At 43.0% G+C, this 20,728-nt stretch overlaps 1 protein-coding gene across 3 annotated transcripts in view; it reads right to left on the bottom strand.

The window, feature by feature from the left end:
* The window catches only part of Rhoa (ras homolog family member A), a 33,923-nt gene that overhangs the window by 6,585 nt on the left and 6,610 nt on the right, over positions 1-20,728 (bottom strand). The window contains exons 2-4 of one of the 3 annotated variants that reach the window (XM_013028127.1): positions 17,950-18,026; positions 6,101-6,258; positions 662-782 (exon numbers count right to left, since the gene is read on the bottom strand). In XM_013028127.1, the coding sequence (XP_012883581.1) occupies positions 662-782; positions 6,101-6,256 (277 nt within the window). In that variant the 5' untranslated portion in view covers positions 6,257-6,258; positions 17,950-18,026. The remainder of the gene's footprint in view (positions 1-661; positions 783-6,100; positions 6,259-17,949; positions 18,027-20,728) is intronic. The other 2 variants (XM_013028129.1, XM_013028128.1) reach the window with 2 other exon arrangements.

Raw genomic sequence — 20,728 nt, 5'->3', positions numbered from 1 at the left:
ATCCTGGGGCTTCAACTCAGGACCTGGGCACTGTTCCTGAGCCTCTCTGTACTCAAGGCTAATGCTCTACTACTTGAAATCATAGTGCCACTTCTGGCTTTTTCTGCGAATGTGGTACTAAGGAATCAAACCCAGGGCTTCATGCATGCTAGGCAAGCCACTCTACCACAGAGCCACACATTGCCAGCTTCTTGAGAGCAAAGACTGGGGGATTCAAGACCAGCCCTGGCCAAAAGTGTGAGATCCCATTTTAATCAATAAAAAACTGGGCAAAGCAGCACTGTTGTCAACCCAGTTATGTGGGAAATGTAAATAGGATCATGGTCCAAGGATGATCCTGACCATGCATAAATGCAAATACCCCTAGTCAAAAATTTTTGAAAAAGGCTACGTGTGTAGATCACCTGTCTAACAAGTGCAAGGCACCAAATTCAAACTCTAGTACCATTAACTACCATAACTGCAATGAGTTTGGGAGACATAGGCTGCAAAAAGGACCCTTAATCTCCATTCCACTATCCCAAGACTCCAGGACTCTGGATTCCCTCTCTGAAAGCTCATGGTTGCTTTTCAACCATTTATGTCCAGAAAGGACTGAGAAACTACCTGAGGACCATGTAAAACAGGCAGTGACAAGTATTAGGTTGCAGGGCCAACTCACCTAAACTATCAGGGCTGTCAATGGAGAAACACATCAGTATAACATCAGTGTCTGGGTAGGAGAGGGGTCTCAGGCGATCATAATCTTCCTGCCCAGCTGTGTCCCACAAAGCCAATTCTACCTGTGATGGAAAAAATAACCACAGAAGTACAAGGTTAATCTGCATTCTTTAGCAAACATAACACTATAAGAACATTCAAATAGTACTGTCCACTTTCTTTCAAAAAGAAATGTACGTAACTGTAACCCCTCTATAGATCACCCTTACAATAAAAACTTAGTATCATAAAGTGCTTCAGATCAAGTAACATGCTATTTTTATAGACAAGAGAAAAACTGCAAATAACAATTCTATCAGGTATACAAGGCAAGAAAGGGAAACAAAAATACCAGATTTTGCCAAGCAAAGGTGGTTTATACCTATAATCCTAACTAATCAAGGAAGCCGATACCTGGAGAATCAAAGCCTGAAGTCAATCTGGGCAGAAAAATCTGCAGGACACCATTTCTACTGAACCAGCAAAAATTTGGGTTAGAGGTGTGGCTCAAGTGGTAGAACATCAGCCATGAGCAATCCTAAATGAACTGAAACCGGGGTCAAAGCCCAGGTACTGGCAAAAAAAATTAAAAATAAAAACAAACAGTTCTGAGGACTGAACCCAGAGCTTTGTATATACTACAGTAGTAAGTATTCCACCACTGAGCTATACCTCCAGCCTGAGGAACGTTTTTTTCTTCTTATGCCAGTATTGCAGCTTGAACTCCCAGCCTACAACTCTCCATTTTTTTTTTTCCTTGCTGGTCCTAGGGCATGAACTCTATCTAACTCTGCCTAGACACTGTCCCTGGGCTTTTTTTGCTCAAGGCTAACATTCTACCTCTTAAGGTACAGCTCCACTTCCAGTTTTTGTTTTGTTGTTGTTGGTTATTTAGAGAAAAAGAATCTCATGTTCTGGCTGGCTTTGAGCCATGATCCTAGATCTCAGCTCCCTAAGTAGCTAGGTTTATAGGCCTGAGCCACCAGCACCTGCTTTGTGGATTTTCTTTCACAACTGCTGCTTTACCACTTGAGCCACATTTCCACTTCAAGGCTTTTTTGTGTAAGAGTCTCATTAATTTGTTTGCCTGAGTTGGCTTTGAACCCTCATATCACAGCTTCCTGAGTAACTAGAATTACAGGTGTAAGCCTGGTACCTGATACCTTGTCTTAATATATTTTCTCCCTTCAGACACTTCTTTAATTTGTTGAATCCTTTTCTCCCAATGTGGAAACTGGCAACACCTTTTTTTGTTTTTTGGTTGGTCATGGAGCTTGGAATCTGGGCCTGGGTGCCATCCCTCAACTACTCAGCTCAAGGGGAGCACTCTACCATATCCATTTCAGCCACAGCACCACTTCCGGTATTCTGGTGGTTAAGTGGAGATAAGAGTCTCATGGACTTTCCTTGCCAGGGCTGGCTATGAACCGTGATCCTCAGATCTCAGCCTCCTGAGTAGCTAGGATTATAATCGTGAGCCGCTGGCACTGGCTAATACTTTTTTTAATTGGTAGGTTACAAAGAAGCCATACAAGGTGTTAACCACGGCCTTAGCTAACAGGAAAGGTTTGTGCCTTCGCATCCACTGTTCAAGAAAATGTCTAAATGAGTCAGTGGCTCACACCTGTAATCCTAGCTCCTTTGGAGGCTGAGATATGAGGATCAAGGTTGGAAGCCAGCCCTGGCAGAAAACGTCCAAGAGACTTTTATCCAGTCAACTACTCAGAAAAAACAAGAAGTGGTGCTGTTCAAGTGGTAGGGACCAGCAAAAAAAGAAAAAAGGAAAGAAAAAGTCGAAATGGCCGGACACTGGTGGCTCACGCCTGTAATCCTAGCTACTCAGGAGGCTGAGATCTGAGGATCAGGGTTCAAAGCAGCCTAGGCAGGAAACTCCGTGAGAGTCTTATCTCCAATAAACCACTGGAAAACCAGAAGTGGCGCTGTGGCTCAAGAGGTAGAGCGCTTGCCTTGGGCTGAAGAGCCCAGGGACAGTGCCCAGGCCGAGTTCAAGCCCCACGACTGACAAAAAAAAAAAAAGTTGAAATGGCTGAACAAATTACATATCTTAGTGGAAGAGTCCTCTTGTGGCAGGAACTTAGATTAACGTCTGAGCTCTAAACCAAAGGTGTCCTCTTTCACATAGTCTGTCACTCCCAGCAGATGGATCACTGACTCTTGCAACTAAACTGGATGTTTAATACTCTCTGCTCAGAAGCCATCATGACTCAAGAGGTCGCTTTCCAATGCTCTTCAAGGCCTTTCACAGCACAGATTTCAGTGTTTAAAGATTTTATCTTTCAAGTTTATGACTGATATTCTCTTCCACCCATCTCTGACATGGGATTCATCATCACTTCAGTCTATATTACACGTAACTACAATGCTGGTACTCTACCTTTACACCCTGTCTTATCTCAAAATAGTGGAGTTTTTTCACTCCTGACCAAATCCCACTGTCCTATCCCCTTCTCTATGTTCATCAGTAAATAAAAAATATCCAACCTTCTACTCTCTTCAGCAGGACATAGCCTGATACATGCTTCCAGAGGGCTAGGTCTGTCTCAGGGCAGATGGGGACCATGTTTTGAGTAGGCCTGCTCTTGGACCATAGATCACCTATCATCTTAGATAGCTTTCTAGGGTCTACTAGTAAACACTGTCCAGTGCCTTTTCCCAAGTTCATGGCTCCGGAGATGCTTTGAGGTAGGTAGCTCAATCTATTTCCAGTTTAAGGGCCTGTATTTCAGGGGCCTCCTCCTGCTGAATGAAGGACTCCCTTCTCTTGCTAGTCACATTCAAGATGAGTAGCATAAGGAAGATAATCACAGCAATACTTCAAGGCTTTTTTTTGGAGGGTATGTGTCTTGTTTTGGTGCTATTATTGTGGCTTAAACTCAGGGCCTGGTGGCTCTTGGTTGGTATTTTTGCCTACAGCTTGACACTCTACAATTGAACCATGATTCTTGTCTGACATTTCTCTGGTTAGAGATAGAAAGTCTTCTGCACTTTTCTGTCTAGACTCTCCGGTGTCAGCCTGCTGAGTAGTTAGGATTATGGCATGAGCCACCAGTGTCTGAGTAGCTAGGTAGGATTATAGGCATGAGCTACCAGTGCCTGGCTTTCCTCCAGGTTTGAAGTCAATGTCCCTAAATGTCCTCTGGACCTAGGCATAGAAAATACTTCAAAGAAGGCAAAAGAGCAATGCCTCTTTAGAGGCATTGTTTATGAATATTGTTATGAATAACAATAATTTCTTTTTAAAAAGACAAGAGGTATTGCTCCTGGTCCCCAAAATGTACTACACTACAGATGGAAAAGACCTTTCCAGATGGTTGTTAGACTTTCAGCAACTGAGAAGCATTCTTTTTGGGTAGAATATCAAGACAAACTTCACTAGGCTTTTGAGAAATAAGCTATAAAAACCCGACCTAACCTTGCTTTTTTGGGGGGATCTGTCATAGGGCTTGAACTCTGGGCCTAGGCGCTGTCCCTCAGTTCCTCAGCTCAAGGTGAGGGCTATACCACTTGAGCTACAGAGCCACTTCCAATGTTCTGGTGGGTTTATTGGAGGTAAGAATCTCATGGACTTTCCTGTCCAGGCTGGTGTTGAACCACAATCATCAAATCTCAGCCTCCTGAGTAGCTAGGATTATAAGTGTGAGCCAATGGTGCCTGGCTCTCTGTATAATCTTTAAGTTAGATAAGTAGGCTATTATATGACAGTAGTCCCAAAGAGCTCAGCAAATTGCTGCCAAGTTTGTCACACCTGGAGAATGAGTGGAAACCAGTTTTCCTACCAGGCCCATAGAAACACATGCATTCAAGCCATGAACTGTTGGTTCAGGCCTAAAATCCTTCTTATTTGGGAGGTTATTCAAGGACAGCCTAGGCAGAAAAGGTTGTAAGATCTCTTCTTAACCAATATGTGCCAGCTGGATGCAGTGATACAAGTGATACATATCTATCTCAACCTGCATTGAAACCTAAAGCACCTGATGGATAGGCAGAGAAACACTGTATCTCAAAAATGACCAGCACAATTAAAGAGCTGGAGGCATAGCTCAGCGATAGAGTACAGCAAATCAGAAGAAAAGTTGAGGGGTTAGGGGAGTGAGCATCCATGCCTGAGAACCAAGGTTAAACGGGCAATACTACATTAGTAGGCCACCTTCAAGGTAGGAACCAAAGTTGCTTTGGGTTGACATTTTTCTCTTTTGTGAGTCAAGGTTTAACTATTATAGATAGCCCAGGCTGGCTTTCAATTGTATCCTTTAGTTTTTGCCACTAGAGGGTAAGTATGTAATGCCGATCCTGCAAATTTACGCATTTTTCCTACTCTTAGTTCAGAAAAGTGCTTTGGGGGTACTAAGGACATGAGAACAAACATTTATAGTCCACATTTCATTCGGAGAAAATGGACTACAAACCTTAAAATATCCACTGCTTCCAAAAACTTTCTATCATATCACAATCACTTTTATAAAATCATCTAAACTATTGTAACCCTAGCTACTTATGCTCACTCCCGTAATCATAGCTACTTAAGAGGCTAAGATCTGAAGATCTCAGTTTTAAGCCAGCCCAAGCAGGAAAATCTGTGAGATGCTTGTCTCCAATTAACTAGCAAAAAGCCAGAATAGGAACTATGGGTTCAAGTGGTAGAATACCAGCCTTAAGTGAACAAGCTAAGAGAGCGAGCCTAGGCTCTGAGTTCAAGTCCCAGTATATACACACACTCAATAGATAGGTATCAAGTATTTAAGAGGCTGAGGAAGCTAGCCTTAGTGAGACTGTTTCAAAAAAAGTAAATTGATAAAAAGGCTAAAAGAAATGGATTATTCTAACATTTTTGTCATACTGTATCCTGATGAGGCTAAAAGGTCTAAATCTCAGCTGGGCTCAAATGGTTCATGCCTATAATCCTAGCTACTTAGAAGGTTCAGATCCAGACACTGTGGTTCATGCCTGTCATCCTAGCTACTAAAGAGGCTGATATCCGAGGATCTCCGTTCAAAGCCAGCCCAGGCAGGAAAGTCCGTGAAACTCATTTCCAATAAACCATCAGAAAACTGAAGTGGTGCTGTGGCTCAAGTGATAAGAGTGCTCACCTGGCGCTGAAGAGCTGAGGCCCAGAGTTCAAGCCCCATGACCAACAACAACAACAAAAAGACAACCAGAGCAGAAAAGTCCACTGGACTCCACTTCCAAAATAACCAACAAAAACTTGGGCTAGAGGCTCAAGTGGTGGAGCACCAGCCCTGAGCAAGCACAAGACCCCGGAGCTAAAAGACTCAAACAGGACCAAAAAAAGGGAGGGAGGGGTTGCTTTAATTCTCTACATTCTATGAATAGCCTAACATACTAAATGGTACTAGCTACTCATAATAGAAATTATACTCACCTGCTTTCCATCCACTTCAATATCTGCCACATAGTTCTCAAACACAGTGGGCACATAAACCTCTGGGAACTGGTCCTTGCTGAAGACTATGAGCAAGCATGTCTTGCCACAAGCTCCATCACCGACAATCACAAGTTTCTTTCGGATGGCAGCCATCTCTTAAACATAGAACAAAGGTGTTATATGGAATGCATAAGCCACAAATACACCCTTTCCCTTTTGTGACCAATGAACACAAGCCTCAGCACACCCAAATTCTAATACACACTCTTAAACTTGGCGGTAACAGTGGTAGTGGTGGTGGTGGGGTGTGTGTGTGTGTGTGTCTGTCTGTCTGTCTATGTTAAGACAGCATCTCACTATGTAGCCCATTCTGTAGGGAACTCACTGTCCTGGCTCAGCCTCCTGGAGTGATACGATTATATCCACTATGTCTAACTTTAAAAGTTCTTATTTTTATTAAATCCAAAACCTTTAAAATGCTATTCCAGTTCTACTTAAGTCAAAGTAGTTTTCTTGCAGCTAGAAATCCATGAGGCTTTCATCTTCAATTAACCACCAAAATGCTGGAAGTTGAAGTGTGGCTCAAATGGTAGAATACCAACCTTGAGCCAAGCAAGAGTATAAGGCCCTGAGTTCAAGTACCAGAACAAAACATAATAATCTGGGTGCCAGTGGCTCATGCCTGTCATCCTGGCTACTCAGGAGGCTAAGATCTGAGGATTGCGGTTCAAAGCCAGCCTGGGCAGGAAAGTCCATGAGACTCATTTCCAATAAACCACTAGAAAACCGTAATGGTGCTGTGGCTCAAGTGGTAGAGTGCTAGCCCTGAGCTGAAAAGCTGAGATAGCTCCCAGGCCCAGAGTTCAAGTCCCATAACCAACCAAAAACAAAACAACAAATAAAATACCATATACAACATTTGCAATCTGCCTTTCCAAAACCTATATATATTTTTTTCTGCTAGTACTGGGATTCAACTGAAAGCTTCATGTATGATTAATGACATACTCTACCACTAAGAACCTCAGCCACCAAAACTTCCAATTTAGGTATAGTTGCTCTTTGACTTACAGTAGAGTTACAGTCCAGTAAATTCATCCTAAGCTGAAACTATTGTAAGCTTAAAATGCATTTTATATACCTAATCTACTAAACATTATTGCTTACTTAGCAATACAGTAAGCTATACAGTATTAATAGTTTACCCTTAAAACCATACAGTATGTTGCAGCTCCAAGTTGCATCACAAGAAAATCATCCTGCATATCACTTGCTTTAGAAAAGATAAAAATTCCAGGGCTGGGAAGGTAGCTCAGTGGTAGAGCGCTTGCCTTGCATGCCTGAGGCCCTGGGTTCGATTCCTCAGCACCACATAAGAAAAAAGAAAAAAGCCGGAAGTGGAGCTATGGCTCAAGTGGTAGAGCGCTAGCCTTGAGCTGAAGAGCTGAGGGACAGCGCCCAGGCCCAGAGTTCAGGCCCCACGACCGGACCCAAAAAAAAAAAAGAAAAAGAAAAAGAAAAAAATTCCAAAGCTCAGGGCTGGGAATGTGGCTTAGTGGTAGAGTGCTTGCCTAGCGTTCATGAAGCCCTGGGTTTGATTCCTCAGTACCACATACTGGAAAGCCTGAAGTAGTGCTGTGGCTTAAGCAGTAGAGTGTTAACCTTGAGCAAAAGGGGTTCAGGGGCAGTGACCAGGCCCTGAGTTCAAGCCCCAGGACTGGCCAAAAGAAAAAAGAAAAAAAATTCCAAAGCTGATACACAGTTACTATCACACTTTCATCCTAAAGTCAGGAAACATTGGACCATCTGTGCCATACTGTACTGTACTGTGCCATACTGTACAACCATCACTGCACTGTGGTTGGCTTTGCAAATAGGAAAATACCATTATATTGTAAATTGCTGCTAGAAACAACAACGCAGTGACATAAGAACAATGTCTTCTCTTACAGCTGACATTTCATTGAGTGGCAGTATACAGCAAGTATGCCAAGACTGGCCCATTGCTTTGATCTACAAAGTCAAGAACCTTAGAGCACATGCAAGGTCAGAGACAAGTCATCTCACAGCCAACCACAATGAAAGTAAGTAAGGTGGACTTGTCTTGGATATGGAGCCTGCTCTCCCTCTAATGCTTCACTTTCTAATTTTCCTTTTTTGGTGCCCTAACCACAGCTTGAACTCAGGGCCCCATTCTCTTGCTCAGCTTTTTCTGCAAATGGCTGGTACTGTATTACTTGAGCCATACACTTCTAATTTTTGTTTTGTTTTTGCTGGTTAACTGGAGCTAGAATCATAAGGATGTTCCTGCCTGACCTGGCTTTGAACTTCAGTCTCAGAACTCCGCCTCCTCAGTAGTTAGGATTAGAGATGAGCTATCAGTGCCCAGCTTGAGTTAATTTTTATATATATTAAGTAGTGGATTAACTTTTTTTTAAAAAAAAAAACATGTTGAAATCTAGCCATTCAGCACTTTCTCAAAAGACTGCTCAGCCAGGCACCAGTGGCTCTTGCCTATAATTCTAGCTACTCAAGAGGCTGAGATCTGAGGATCACGGTTCAAGGCCAGCCTGGGCAGGAAAGTCTTTGAAACTCGTATCTCCAATAAACTACTTGATAGCACCCAAGCCCAGAATTCAAGCCCCACAACCCACCAAAAAAAAAAAAAAAAAAGACTATGCTCCACTGACCCTTCTTAACACTCTTGTGGAAAATCAACTGACTCTCAATGTGCAGGGCTTATTCTGGGATTCTCAGCTCTGTTCCATTGGTCTCCTGTCAGTACCACACTGTCTCAATCCTGTCACTTTGTAACACAAGTTTTGAAATCAGGAGGTGTGCATCCTCCAATTTGTTCTTTTTCAAGACTATTTTGCCTGTTCTGCATCCTTTGGGTTTCTGTGAATTTTAGGAGCAGTTTGTTAACTCCTCCCTGCTCCTGTTCTTTTGTTCTCCTTCCCCCTATATGTATGTGAAAAAGAGTGTGCTGGGATCAAATTCAGTTTGCTGATGGCCTTGCTCAGAATAGGGATGCATTCTATCACTGCCCTAACATCTCTCTCTGTCTCTCTCTCTCTCCCTCCTGAAGTTCATATATCTGAGTTTCTGATGTATTTGATAGAATAAAATTTAAAAACTACAAAAAGGGCAGGGAAGGTGGTAGAGTGCTTGCCTTGCGTGCATGATGCACTTTGTTTGACTCCTTAACACCACATAAAGAGAAAAAGTTGTAAGAGGCTCTAGTGACAGAGTGCTAGCCTTGTGCTGAAGATCTGAGGGGCAGTGCCCAGAGTTCAGGCCTCATGACTGACCAAAAAAAGTAAAATGAAAAAATAAAAACTACAAAAAGAGGTATTTGTCTCTCTCTCTCTCTCTCTCTTCTTTTTTTTTTGCCAGTTGTGTTGTTTGAACTCTGGGCCTAGGCCCTGTTCCTCAGCTCTTCAGCTCAAGGCTAGGGCCCTACCACTTTAGCGCCACTTCCAGCTTTCTTCTACGTATGTGGTGCTGAGGAATCAAGCCCAGGACCTCATGCATGGGAGGCAAGCACTCTACCACTGAGCCTCCAGCACCCCCCAAAAAAGTATTTGTTTAGAATATTCTAATTATCTCTTTGTGACAATATGGGTAGGGATTTTTTTTTTGTAGTTTGGGCCTTGCACATACTATTAAAAGTTCTCTATTGCTAAGCTAAAACCCTATCCCAGAGGATACACATTTTTTAAAATGTATGTTACAAGCTAGGCACTGGTGGCCTCTTGCCTGTAACCTTAGTTACTGAGATCTGAGGATCATGGTTCCAAGACAACCTGAGCAGGAAAACCTGTAAGACTCTTATCTCCAATTATCCAGAAAAAAAAAACCCAAAACCTGTGGCTCAAGTGGTAGAGCATTAACCTTGAGCAAAAAAGTTCTGGACAGCATTTGGGCACTGAGTTCAATCCCCAGGATTCTCACATACAAAAGGAAACAAATAACACCTATGTTTCAATTACATTCTACACTTTTATGTCTATATACATACACACACACACTTTTTTGTGTGAAAATACCGTATAGAGGGGTTCCGATTACATGGGCAAGATTATATATATTCTTTTTAAAAATTCATTTACAGGGCTGAGAATGTGGCTTAGTGGTGGCGTGCTTGCCTAGCATTCATGAAGCCCTACTTTCGATTCCTCAGTACCATACACAGAGAAGGCCAGAAGTGGTGCTGTGACTCAAGTGCTATTCGATTCCTCAGTACCATACACAGAGAAGGCCAGAAGTGGTGCTATGACTCAAGTGCTAGAGTGCTAGCCTTGAGCAAAAGAGGCTCAGGGACAGTGTCTAGGTCCTGAGTTCAAGCCCCAGGACTGGCCAAAAAAAAGAAAAGAAAAAAAGAAACTCATTTACATATCAGGAAAATGTCAAATATGCCTGAGTAGCTATGAAGTCATCAACATTAGTGTTTTAAGTCTGTTTACTTGGGGGGGGGGGGCTGACAAATAATGCCCAGCAAGGGCTATATGTAGGTTTCTGAGCTTCATGAAGTTCTGCTATAAGAAAAACTAAGTGGGGGCTGGGAAGGTGGCTCAGTGGTAGAGCGCTTGCCTTGCATGCCTGAGGCCCTGGGTTCCATTCCTCAGCACCACATAAACAAAAAGAAAAAAGCCGGAAGTGGCACTGTGGCTCAAGTGGTAGAGCGCTAGCCTTGACCTGAAGAACTGAGGGACAGCACCCAGGCCCAGAGTTCAGGCCCCACGACCGGACCCAAAAAAATAAATAAATAAAAATAACAAAGAAAGAAAGAAAAGAAAAGAAAAACTAAGTGGTGCCGGGCACCAGTGAGTGAGTGGCTCACGCCTGTAGCCCTAGCTCTTCAGGAGGCTGAGATCTGAGAATTGGGGTTCAAAGCCAGCCCAGGCAGCAAAGTCCGTGACACTTATCTCCAATAAACCACCAAAAAAATGGAAGTGGCACTGTGGCTCAAGTAGTAGAGCGGTCTCCTTGAGCTAAAGAATTGAGGGACAGAGTCCAGGCCCAGAGTTCAATCCCCATGACCAACCGAAAAACAAAAACAAAACTAAGTGGTGACCAGCGATTTTACATTTCTTTTTGCAAGTCTAATTGATCCCCAAGGTGACTGTACAGCTGATATGTACTGCTTCGGGCTTAGCTTATCTGGCTGTATAGCATAGGAGTGGTCTATCAGATGTTTCTCAGATGTTCAAGTGGCTAAACCACAACCACACATTAATGTGCACTTCTCTCCACTGCACACAGCCGTCTATGGTGATTTCCTCATGTTTGTATGACTATGATGTTGACTCACATTTGTCTGAACAGCTTCCTGAAGGCCTTGAGCTAGTCACTGAAGCTTTTCATTTAACCTAGTTTTTTAAGAGCTTAAATTGGATTGAAACTTAAAATAACTGCTCACTTGACCAAAAAAGGTATTTTAAGGCACCCGTGATTAAATTAACATGTTCCCCCCTTTTCTTTGGTGGTAACAGGGTCTGAACTTAGGATCTTGCACTTGCTAGGCAGGTGTTCTACCACTCAAGCTACACTTCCAGCAATACACCCTATTTTTAATTTCTTACTAGCTTTCGACTGACAAAATAATCTTGTCTAAACCAAGTATTTAGCATGTGCTACAGCTATACAGTGGAATCTGACTCAACAATAAAAGGACTCTAAATGAAGACTGACCAATACATATACTCCAACATGGATGAACCTTGGAACCACTACAGGAATCCAATCACAAAGGATCACATACCTTATTATAGAAATTATCCATAATAGGTAAATCTATAGTAGAAAGTAGGCATGGTCCCATGCTTTTAATGCCAGTGATCAAAAGTTCAAGTTTAGCTAGGGATACATAGTGAGACCCTATTAAAAACAAAAATTAAAACCAGGCACTCGTGGTCACAACTATAATCCTAGCTACTCAGGAGGCTCATATTTGAGAACTGAAGTTTGTTCGGGCAGACAAAACCTCAAGACTCTTCAATTAGCCAGCAAAAGTAAAAAATGGAGATTTGACTCAAGTGGTAGAGTGCCAGCTATGGCAAAAACAAACAAACAAACTGAGTGAGAAATCAAGGCCTGAATTCAAGTCCCTGTACTGGAGGCTGATTAGAGCTCAATGTACACCTATTTTTTTTTGGGGGGGGGGGCCTGTGGTGGGGCCTGAACTCTGGGCCTGGACACTGTCCCTCAGCTCTTCAGCTCAAGGCTAGCGCTCTACCACTCGAGCCACAGCACCACTTCTGGGTTTTTCTCTTTATGTGGTGCTGAGGAATGGAACCCAGAGCCTCATGCATGCGAGGCAAGCACTCTTATCACTGAGCCACCTTCCCAGCCCTCAATATACACCTTAGATCCAGCAAACTCAGTTAGGGATTTTGTACACCTTGCTAAAAGGAACATGACTAGTTTTATTTTGCCTTGCTCCTCAGCCTATCCTGGAAAGATTTATTCCAAAAAGGATTGTTGAGTGGCAGGATCTATTTCCAGTCCCATGTCCTTAATAGACAACTTCCTCTAATGAAAAGGGTCATGGGGGGAAGGGGGAAGTGTAGTTGTAGAGGTGGGAGGGAAGGGATGGTAGGGGGAAAAAGAGGAAGCAACAATGCTTGATAAGAAATGTACTCACGCCTGTAATCCTAGCTACTCAGGAGGCTGAGATCTGAGGATCATAGTTCAAAGCCAGCCCAGGCAGGGAAGTCCTTGAGATTCTTATCTCCAATAAACTACTAGAAAACTAGAAGTGGTGCTGTGGCTCCAGTGGTAGAGCGCTTGCCTTGAGCTGAAGAGCTGAGGGACGGCACCCAGGCCCAGAGTTCAAGGCCCCCTTCCCCCCCAATCGACAAAAAAAAAAAAAAAAAGAAATGTACTCATTACCTTGCTCATGTAATTGTATTTTTACAATAAAAAACTTATTTTAAAAAAAGGGGGGGGCTGGGAAGGTGGCTCAGTGGTAGAGTACTTGCCTTGTATGCATGAGGCTCTGGGTTCGATTCCTCAGCACCACAAAAGCAAAAAGAAAAAAGCCGGAAGTGGCGCTGTGGCTGAAGTGGTAGAGCACTAGCCTTGAGCTGAAGAGCTGAGGGATAATGCCCAGGCCCAGAGTTCAGGCCCCACCACCTGACCCCCCCCCAAAAAAAAGAGTTCTTAGAATTCCAAAGGTTATCACTTTTTATTTACTCATTTATTATTTGTTGTTGTTGTTGGTTGTGAGTCTTGAACTCTGGTGCTGTCACTCAGCTCTTCAGCTCAAGGTGAGCACTCTACCACTTGAGCTACAGCGCCACTTCCAGGTTATCACTTTTAGAGTGCATAAAAGTAATACAGAAAAACAGTAATGGCGTAAACTATTATTGATTAGTAGGCCAAGTATGCATAACTATTTAGAAGACAGAGGTAATCAATTTCATACACAAAAAAAGTGGGCTTCCTCTTCTTGTTGGTAGGTCCCTATCTATCTATAATGTCCACAGACTAAGAGAAAATTAGCCTGACAGTGCATGTCAGGATTTAGTGGATAATTTACATGAAATACCAGTTAATATGAACCAGTGAGCATATAACAAGAGCCAGAAAAATTAGATGGCTTAATTTTGCTCTTGGGATTCGAAGAAAATAGTTACGGGGCTGGGAAGGTGGCTCAGTGGTAGAGCACTTGCCTTGCATGCTCGAGGCCCTGGGTTCGATTCCTCAGCACCACATAAGAAAAAAAGCCGGAAGTGGCGCTGTGGCTCAAGTGGTAGAGTGCTAGCCTTGAGCTGAAGAGCTGAGGGGCAGCGCCCAGGCCCAGAGTTCAGGCCCCACGACCGGACCCAAAAAAAAAGAAAAGAAAAGAAAATAGTTACAAATCTCAATAGTGACATAGAAACTAAAGAAAAGTTTTAGGAACTGAGATGTAACTCAGTGGAAGGCATATACAAGTCCCTAAGGTTTAATTCTTGTAAGAGTAAGCAGGGGAAGCCAGGTGCCGGTGGCTCACGCTTGTAATTCTAGCTGCTCAAGAGGCTGAGATCCAAGGATCTGGTTCAAAGCTAGCCTGGGCAGGAAAGTACGTGACACTCTTATCTCCAATAAACCACCAGAAAACCAGAAGTAGTGCTGTGGCTCAAGTAGTAGAGCGCTCACCTTGAGCTGAAGAGCTCAGGTCCTTGAGTTATAGCTCATAACTGCAAGAGATTAGAGAGATGATCAGGAGACACTGAGTTATTCAGCCCCTGGCGTTCCTTGGCAACATAGTCTGTCCACACCCTCAAGACCTCTTAATTCACTGACCACTATTGGCTCATGCCTGTAATCCTAGCTACTTGGGAGGCTGAGATCTGAGGTTTGCACTTTGAAGCCAGCCTGGGCAGAAAAGTCTCTGTGAGACTCTTATCTCCAATGAACCACCCAAAAACCGGAAGTGGCACTCTGGAGCTCAAGTGGTAGAGCGCTAACCTTGAACAGAGAGGCTCAATGACAGCACCCAAACCCTGAGTCTGAGCCCCCACAACCAAATAACAGCACCCAAACTCTGAGTCTGAGCCCCACAACAACAACAAAAAAAAGCCATGCACATAATCCTATAGCTACTCAGGAGGCTGAGTGTGAGGATCAATGGTTCAAAGCCAGCCAGGGCAGGAAAAGTCCTTGAGATTCTTATCCCCAATTAACCACCAGAAAACAGAAGTGGCACTGTGGCTCAAGTGGTAGAGAGCTACCCTTGAGCTGAAGAACTGAGGGACACAGAGTTCAAACCCCAGGACTAAAAAACAAGAACAACAAAAAATCATGCTTATTAATGAGACATTTAATTTGCCCAAGGTAAAAATGAGGGTCAAAAAGAAGAGCGTGGGCTGGGATGTAGCTCAGTGGCAAAGCGCTTGTCTAGCAAGTGCAACGTCCTGGGTTCGATCCCCAGTACCAAAAAAAAGAGAAAAGACAAAAAAAAATACAGTTAAAAAAATTAAAAAAAATTAAAAAAAGAAGAGTTTATTTAATGAAGAAGAGTGAAAATGTACCTAACAGTTCAACAAATCAAAGCCAAGCAGAAGGTGTTTCAAATGGTGGCATTTCAATAATAAGATTTATCTAGCACCCACTAATATTCATATATAATGCACAACCAACCTATGAAGTGGTCTTTACAAAGCAATTAAACTAATGTAATAAACTAGAGCACCATGTGTTAGACGAAAGATGGTTGAACAGAAAAATCCATTCAAAGATCAACGTTTAAAAATTTAATCCAAATCACAAGATTATGTGCAAGCTGATGCGTCTTCTTCAGAAGCACCATTTTCCAACTCACTTCTCTGAAATTGTAACTCATTTCTAGGACTCTAGATAATCTTACGTAAAAAGCCTCACTTAGGCCTGGTGTTAGTGGCTCAGGCCTATAATCCTAGCTATTCAGGAGGCTGAATTGAGGACTGCAGTTCAAAGCCAGCCAGGCAGGAAAAGTCGTTGAGATTCTTATCTCCAATTAACCACCAGAAAACTAGAAGGCGAGCTGTGGCTCAAAGTGGCAGCACTAGCCTTGAGCAAAAGAGCTCAGGGACAGCACCTAGGCCCTGAGTTCAAGCCCTACCATCTATTAAAAAAAAAAAAACAGCCATCACCATTTGTACCACACAGTGCAGTGTTCTAAGAAAGCAGTAGTATGGTCTGATTTGCTAAACATCTTCCTTCTGCTTAGGAAGCTGCCACCACCCACTTTTACTCTTGTGGCAATGGGAACTTAAGACAGAATTTCACTTAAGCTGTGTACCCAGACAGTTTTTATTTTGTTTTTCAGACAGGATCTAGTTAATTTTTTGCTAGGGCTGGCTTCCACCAATAAACCCAAATAATTGGGATTATAGGACTACATCATACTTGTCACCTTCCTTTCTCTTTTGCAAATATTTACCTTTCAAGATGACAGAATGCCACTTCTCCATAAAGCATTTTCTAATCTCCACTACATGTTCTACTTCCTCTTTCCACAACCTCCTTTGTAAATATCCTCACAAATGTAACACTTCATTATACTTAAACAGGTCTCCTCCTAGACTGAAAGGTAATTTAAGGTAGAATTAGTTTACTCAACTTTTTTCCTTCTGCAAAATAACGGCTTCACTAAATTTAACTCATCTTGTAATGTCCATACTAAGCAAGTAATGTCAGATGATAGATTTTTCCTTTTTTTTCCCCCCCCTGACACTTCTGGTGCTTGAACTCAGGGCTCTTGTTCAAGGCTAGCACTCTATTCCTTGAGCCATAGCACCACTTCTGGCTGTTTCTGTTTCTGTGGTGCTGAGGAATTGAACCCAGGGCATCATGCCTACCACTAAGCCACATTCCCAGGTCTGCTTAATGTTTTCTGAATAAGCAAAAGCTGTGATTTACCAGTAAAGAAATTCAACTCCATCTTTTAAAGGAAATACATATGAAAACCCTCTTCAACATCCTTAAATTAATAGCCGGGCGCTGGTGGCTCATGCCTGTAATCCTAGCTACTCAGAAGGCTGAGATCTGAGGATCGTGGTTCAAAGCCAGCCCGGGCAGGAGAGACCTTGAGACTCCTATCTCCAATAAACCACCAGAAAACCGGAAGTGGCGCTGTAGCTCAAGTGGTAGAGCGCTCGCCTTGAGCTGAAAAGCTGAGGGACAACGCCCAGGCCCAGAGTTCAAGCCCCACGACCGACCAAAAAAAAAAAATCCTTAAATTAGACTTCTCTCATATGGAAATTCTTCTTCTTTTTTTTTTTTTGTCAATCCTGGGGCTTGAACTCAGGGCCTAGGCACTGTCCCTGAGCTTCTTTTACTCAAGGCTAGCACTCTACCAATGGAGCCACAGCACTATTTCTGGCTTTTTCTGTGTATGTGGTACTGAAGAATCAAACCCAGAGCTCCATGCATTCCTAACCCCTCTTTTCTGTCAGTCATAGAACTAGAACTCAGTGCTAACACTCTACCACTTTGAGCCACAGCACCACTTCTGGTTTTCTGATGGTTAGTTGGAGATAAGTATGTCATGAACTCTTCTGTCCAGGCTGGCTTTGAACTGTTATCCTCAGATCTTAGCCACCCTCCCAGTAGCCAGGATTATAGGCATGAGCCACTTGCACCCAGCTTCCTAAATTATTCTTGGGCAGTGAGGAAGCCAAAGACTATGTTGATAGCTATAAGTTAAAATACAAAAATAGCAAGCAAACAGTCTGGGAGCATAATCATTGCTCGAAGTCTGAAAGTAAGAGACAGAATGTTGGCTGTATTCAATCTACAAAAGTCACTGGCACAGCCTCCCTGCAAAGCACCAGGCACTAAAGACTGTTTTAATCAGTATTTTAATTAAAATTTTAATTTATATTAAAAAATTCCCATTTCCATTTCTTGGCCATGTTCAAATGCTATTATTTTTCACTTAAATGATTTATGGGTAGAAATGAAGGGTTGGGCACCTATGGCCCTCAGGAGGCTGAGAGCTAAGACCAAGGTTTGAAGCCAGCCCAACCAGCCTAGAGTGGAGCTGTGGCTCAAGTGGTAGAGTGCTAGCTTTGAGCAAAAATGCTCAGGGACATAGCTTAGGCCCTGAGTTCAAACCACAGGACAAGCGCACATGTGAACACACACACACACACACACACACACACTCACACAGGCTTGGGAAATGGCTCTGTGGGAAAATGGATCCTTAGCATTGGAAAAGCCTTGGGTTCAATCCCTAGCCCTGACACAAATCTACTGTCAAGACTGTCCAGTAAGAGAATCATTAACACTTGTGATGTGCCCACACGCCCCCAAAATTTACACTAATAATGATCTCTCTTCCATAAGAAAGGGAAATAGACTTATTTACAACATACCTTATATATGTGCTGCAAAATGTACAGTTTATGAGACAGAAGTTTAACAAAGTACCTTGAACTTCTCAGGTAAAATGCTACAAAATAAAAGAAACAGAGAATTACCTATTATTCACTTATGCAAACCTTAGCCTCTTTCACTCAACACAAATGTAGACAACCAAACTATTATATTGACCGTTAAGTGAATTCCACATAATTAAAATTTCCAAATACTGCAATGGTACACACACACTCCCTCCTAACTTTCATTGATGGTAATGAGGTTTAACACAGGAATTCCTGCTTGCTATGCAGGTGCTCTAGTACTTAAGCCATTCCTCTAGCCCTGATTTTTTGCTGGTTATTTTTCAGATGGACCCTGCTTCTAGGTCAGGCATGCCTGAGTCACAGTCTGCCTACTTTAGGCTTCTGAGTGCTGATGGAGTTGCAGACAAGAGGTACCATGCCATACTTCCTTCTGTGGAGAAGGAATATCGTTGACTTTTCTGTAGTGGCTAGCTTTAAACTTTGATCCTTCAGATTTCAACCTCTCAATTACCAAGAATGAACTACAGTTGTGCAGCTTATAATGCGTCCTTTTTCTTTTTTCATCCTGCCACTGGGGCTTGAACTCAAGGCCTGGTGCTCTAGCTTGGCTTTTTTGCTTAAGGCTGGGACTCATGAGCCACAGCTCCACTTCCAGCCCTTTCTTGGTTAATTGGCAATAAAGAATTTCAGACTTTAAGCTGGCTTCAAACTGCAATTCTTAGATCTCAGCTGCTAAGTAGCTAAAATTGTAGGCATGATAATATTGCCCTTCTTAAAGTAAAATAAACTAGTTACATAAACTGCACCAACACTTTATTATAAAACTCAAAATAGGCGCTGGTGGCTCATGCCCATAATCCTAACTACTTAAGAGGCTACTAGGGGTAAAGGTTCAAAGATAGCCTGGGAAGACAAGACTCATCTCTAGCTCAAGTGGTATAGCACCACCTGTTGAGGACAAAAAGCCCCAAGTTCCAACTCTAGTATTGCCAAAAAGAAAGCAAAGCTAGACAACTTTATTGATTACTTATATCTCATCACATACGACTTCAGTAAACATTTCCAAGATTATCCAACTACATTTCAATGACTTGTTTTTATCCAATTATGTTTGCTATTTACTTATTTTCGGACAGGATTTCACTACATAGCCCAGGCTGGCCTCAAACTCACAGCCTGTCATTTGTCTTGAAACTGAAATTATAGCCCTGCGTCCACAGGCTCGGCTTACGTTCAGTTTTTAAATTTTTGTTTAACTTTCAGTTCTGGCCAAATCCAGAGCCTTGTAAATACTACAAAAGTGATCTACCCCTGAGCTACATCCTATCCTTTAAACCACCTCCCATCCCTTTTGGAGATTCTTTTTGTGTGTGTGTGCCGGTACTGAAACTTAAACACAGGAGCTAGGCACTGTCCCTTAGCTTTTTCAACCAAGGTTGATGGTCTGCCACTTAAAGCCATGGTTCCACTTCTTTTTTGGTGATAACTGGATATGAGTCGCTCAGACTTCCTCCCAGGAACAAAACAAAACAAACAAGCAAAACAAAACAATGGAGCAAGGTACTGGCTCATAAACTATAATTCTAGCTTACCAGCAAGCTGAGATCTGACAACTTAGGTTTGAAGCCGGGCCAGGTAGACAAAAACCTCAAGATTAGTATCCATTAGCCAGCAAAAACCAGGAGGTGGAAGTATGGCTACTCAAATGACAGAGTGCCATCCATGAGCAAAAAAGCCAAGCAAGAATATGAGGCCAGCCAGGCGCCAGTGGCTCACACCTATAATCCTACCGACTCAGAAGGCTGAGACTAAGGATCACAGTTCAAAGCCAGCGTGGGCAGGAAAGACTACTGAGACTCTTAGCTCCAATTAACCACCAGAAAACTGGAAGTGGTGTTGTGGCTCAAGTGGTAGAGCGCTTACCTTGAGCTGAAGAGCTCAGGGACAGCACTCAGGCCCAGAGTTCAAGCCCCATGACTGACCAAAAAAAAAAAAAAGTATAAGGCCCTGAGTTAAAACCCCACTACTGAATGCCCGTGGCTCATGCCTGTTTTCCTACTTAGGAAGCCATTGTGAGGAACTCTAGTTTGATGCCAGGCTAGCCAGCAAAGAAGAAACAGAAACAGTGAAACTTCAGCTGGGCACAGTGGCATGCACCTGTCATCCCACCTAGACGGAGGTTGAGATGAGGAGGCAAGGCAGTAAAGTGCTTGACACTCCACTTGAATGAAGAATCTGGGGGTATGTGGTGGTACTCACTTGTAATCCCAGCAGACCATGGTTCAGGCAGGTCTAGGCAAAGAGTCTGACCTTATCTGAAAGCAAATCTTAGCTACTCAGGAGGCTGAGATCTAAGGATTTTGCTTCGAGTCTCACAGGAAGGCCTGTGAGACTCTTATCTCCATTTAACCACCAAAAGCCAGAAGTGCAGCTATTGCTCAAGTGGTAGAGCACTAGCCTAGACCAAAAAGGAGCTTAGGGAAAGTACCTAGGACCAGAGTTAAAGGTCCAGTACCAGGAAAAAAAAATCAGTTTAAGAAAGGACTGGAGGGCTAGGATTGTGGCTCAGTGGTACAGTGCTTGCCTAGCATGCATGAAGCCCTGGGTTCAATTCTTCAGTACCACATACACAGAAAAAGCAGAAGTGGTGCTATGGTTCAAGTGGTAGAGTGCTAGCCTTAAGCAAAAGCAGCTCAGGGGCAGTGTCCAGGCCCTGAGTTCAAGCCCCAGGACTGGCCAAAAAAAAAAA

Source organism: Dipodomys ordii, unplaced genomic scaffold, assembly GCF_000151885.1.
Source record: "Dipodomys ordii isolate 6190 unplaced genomic scaffold, Dord_2.0 Scaffold107, whole genome shotgun sequence".
In the NCBI taxonomy this organism is placed as follows: domain Eukaryota; kingdom Metazoa; phylum Chordata; class Mammalia; order Rodentia; family Heteromyidae; genus Dipodomys; species Dipodomys ordii.
The sequence above is the reverse complement of the archived record's forward strand: the minus strand, read 5'-3'. Positions and strand labels throughout refer to the sequence as shown.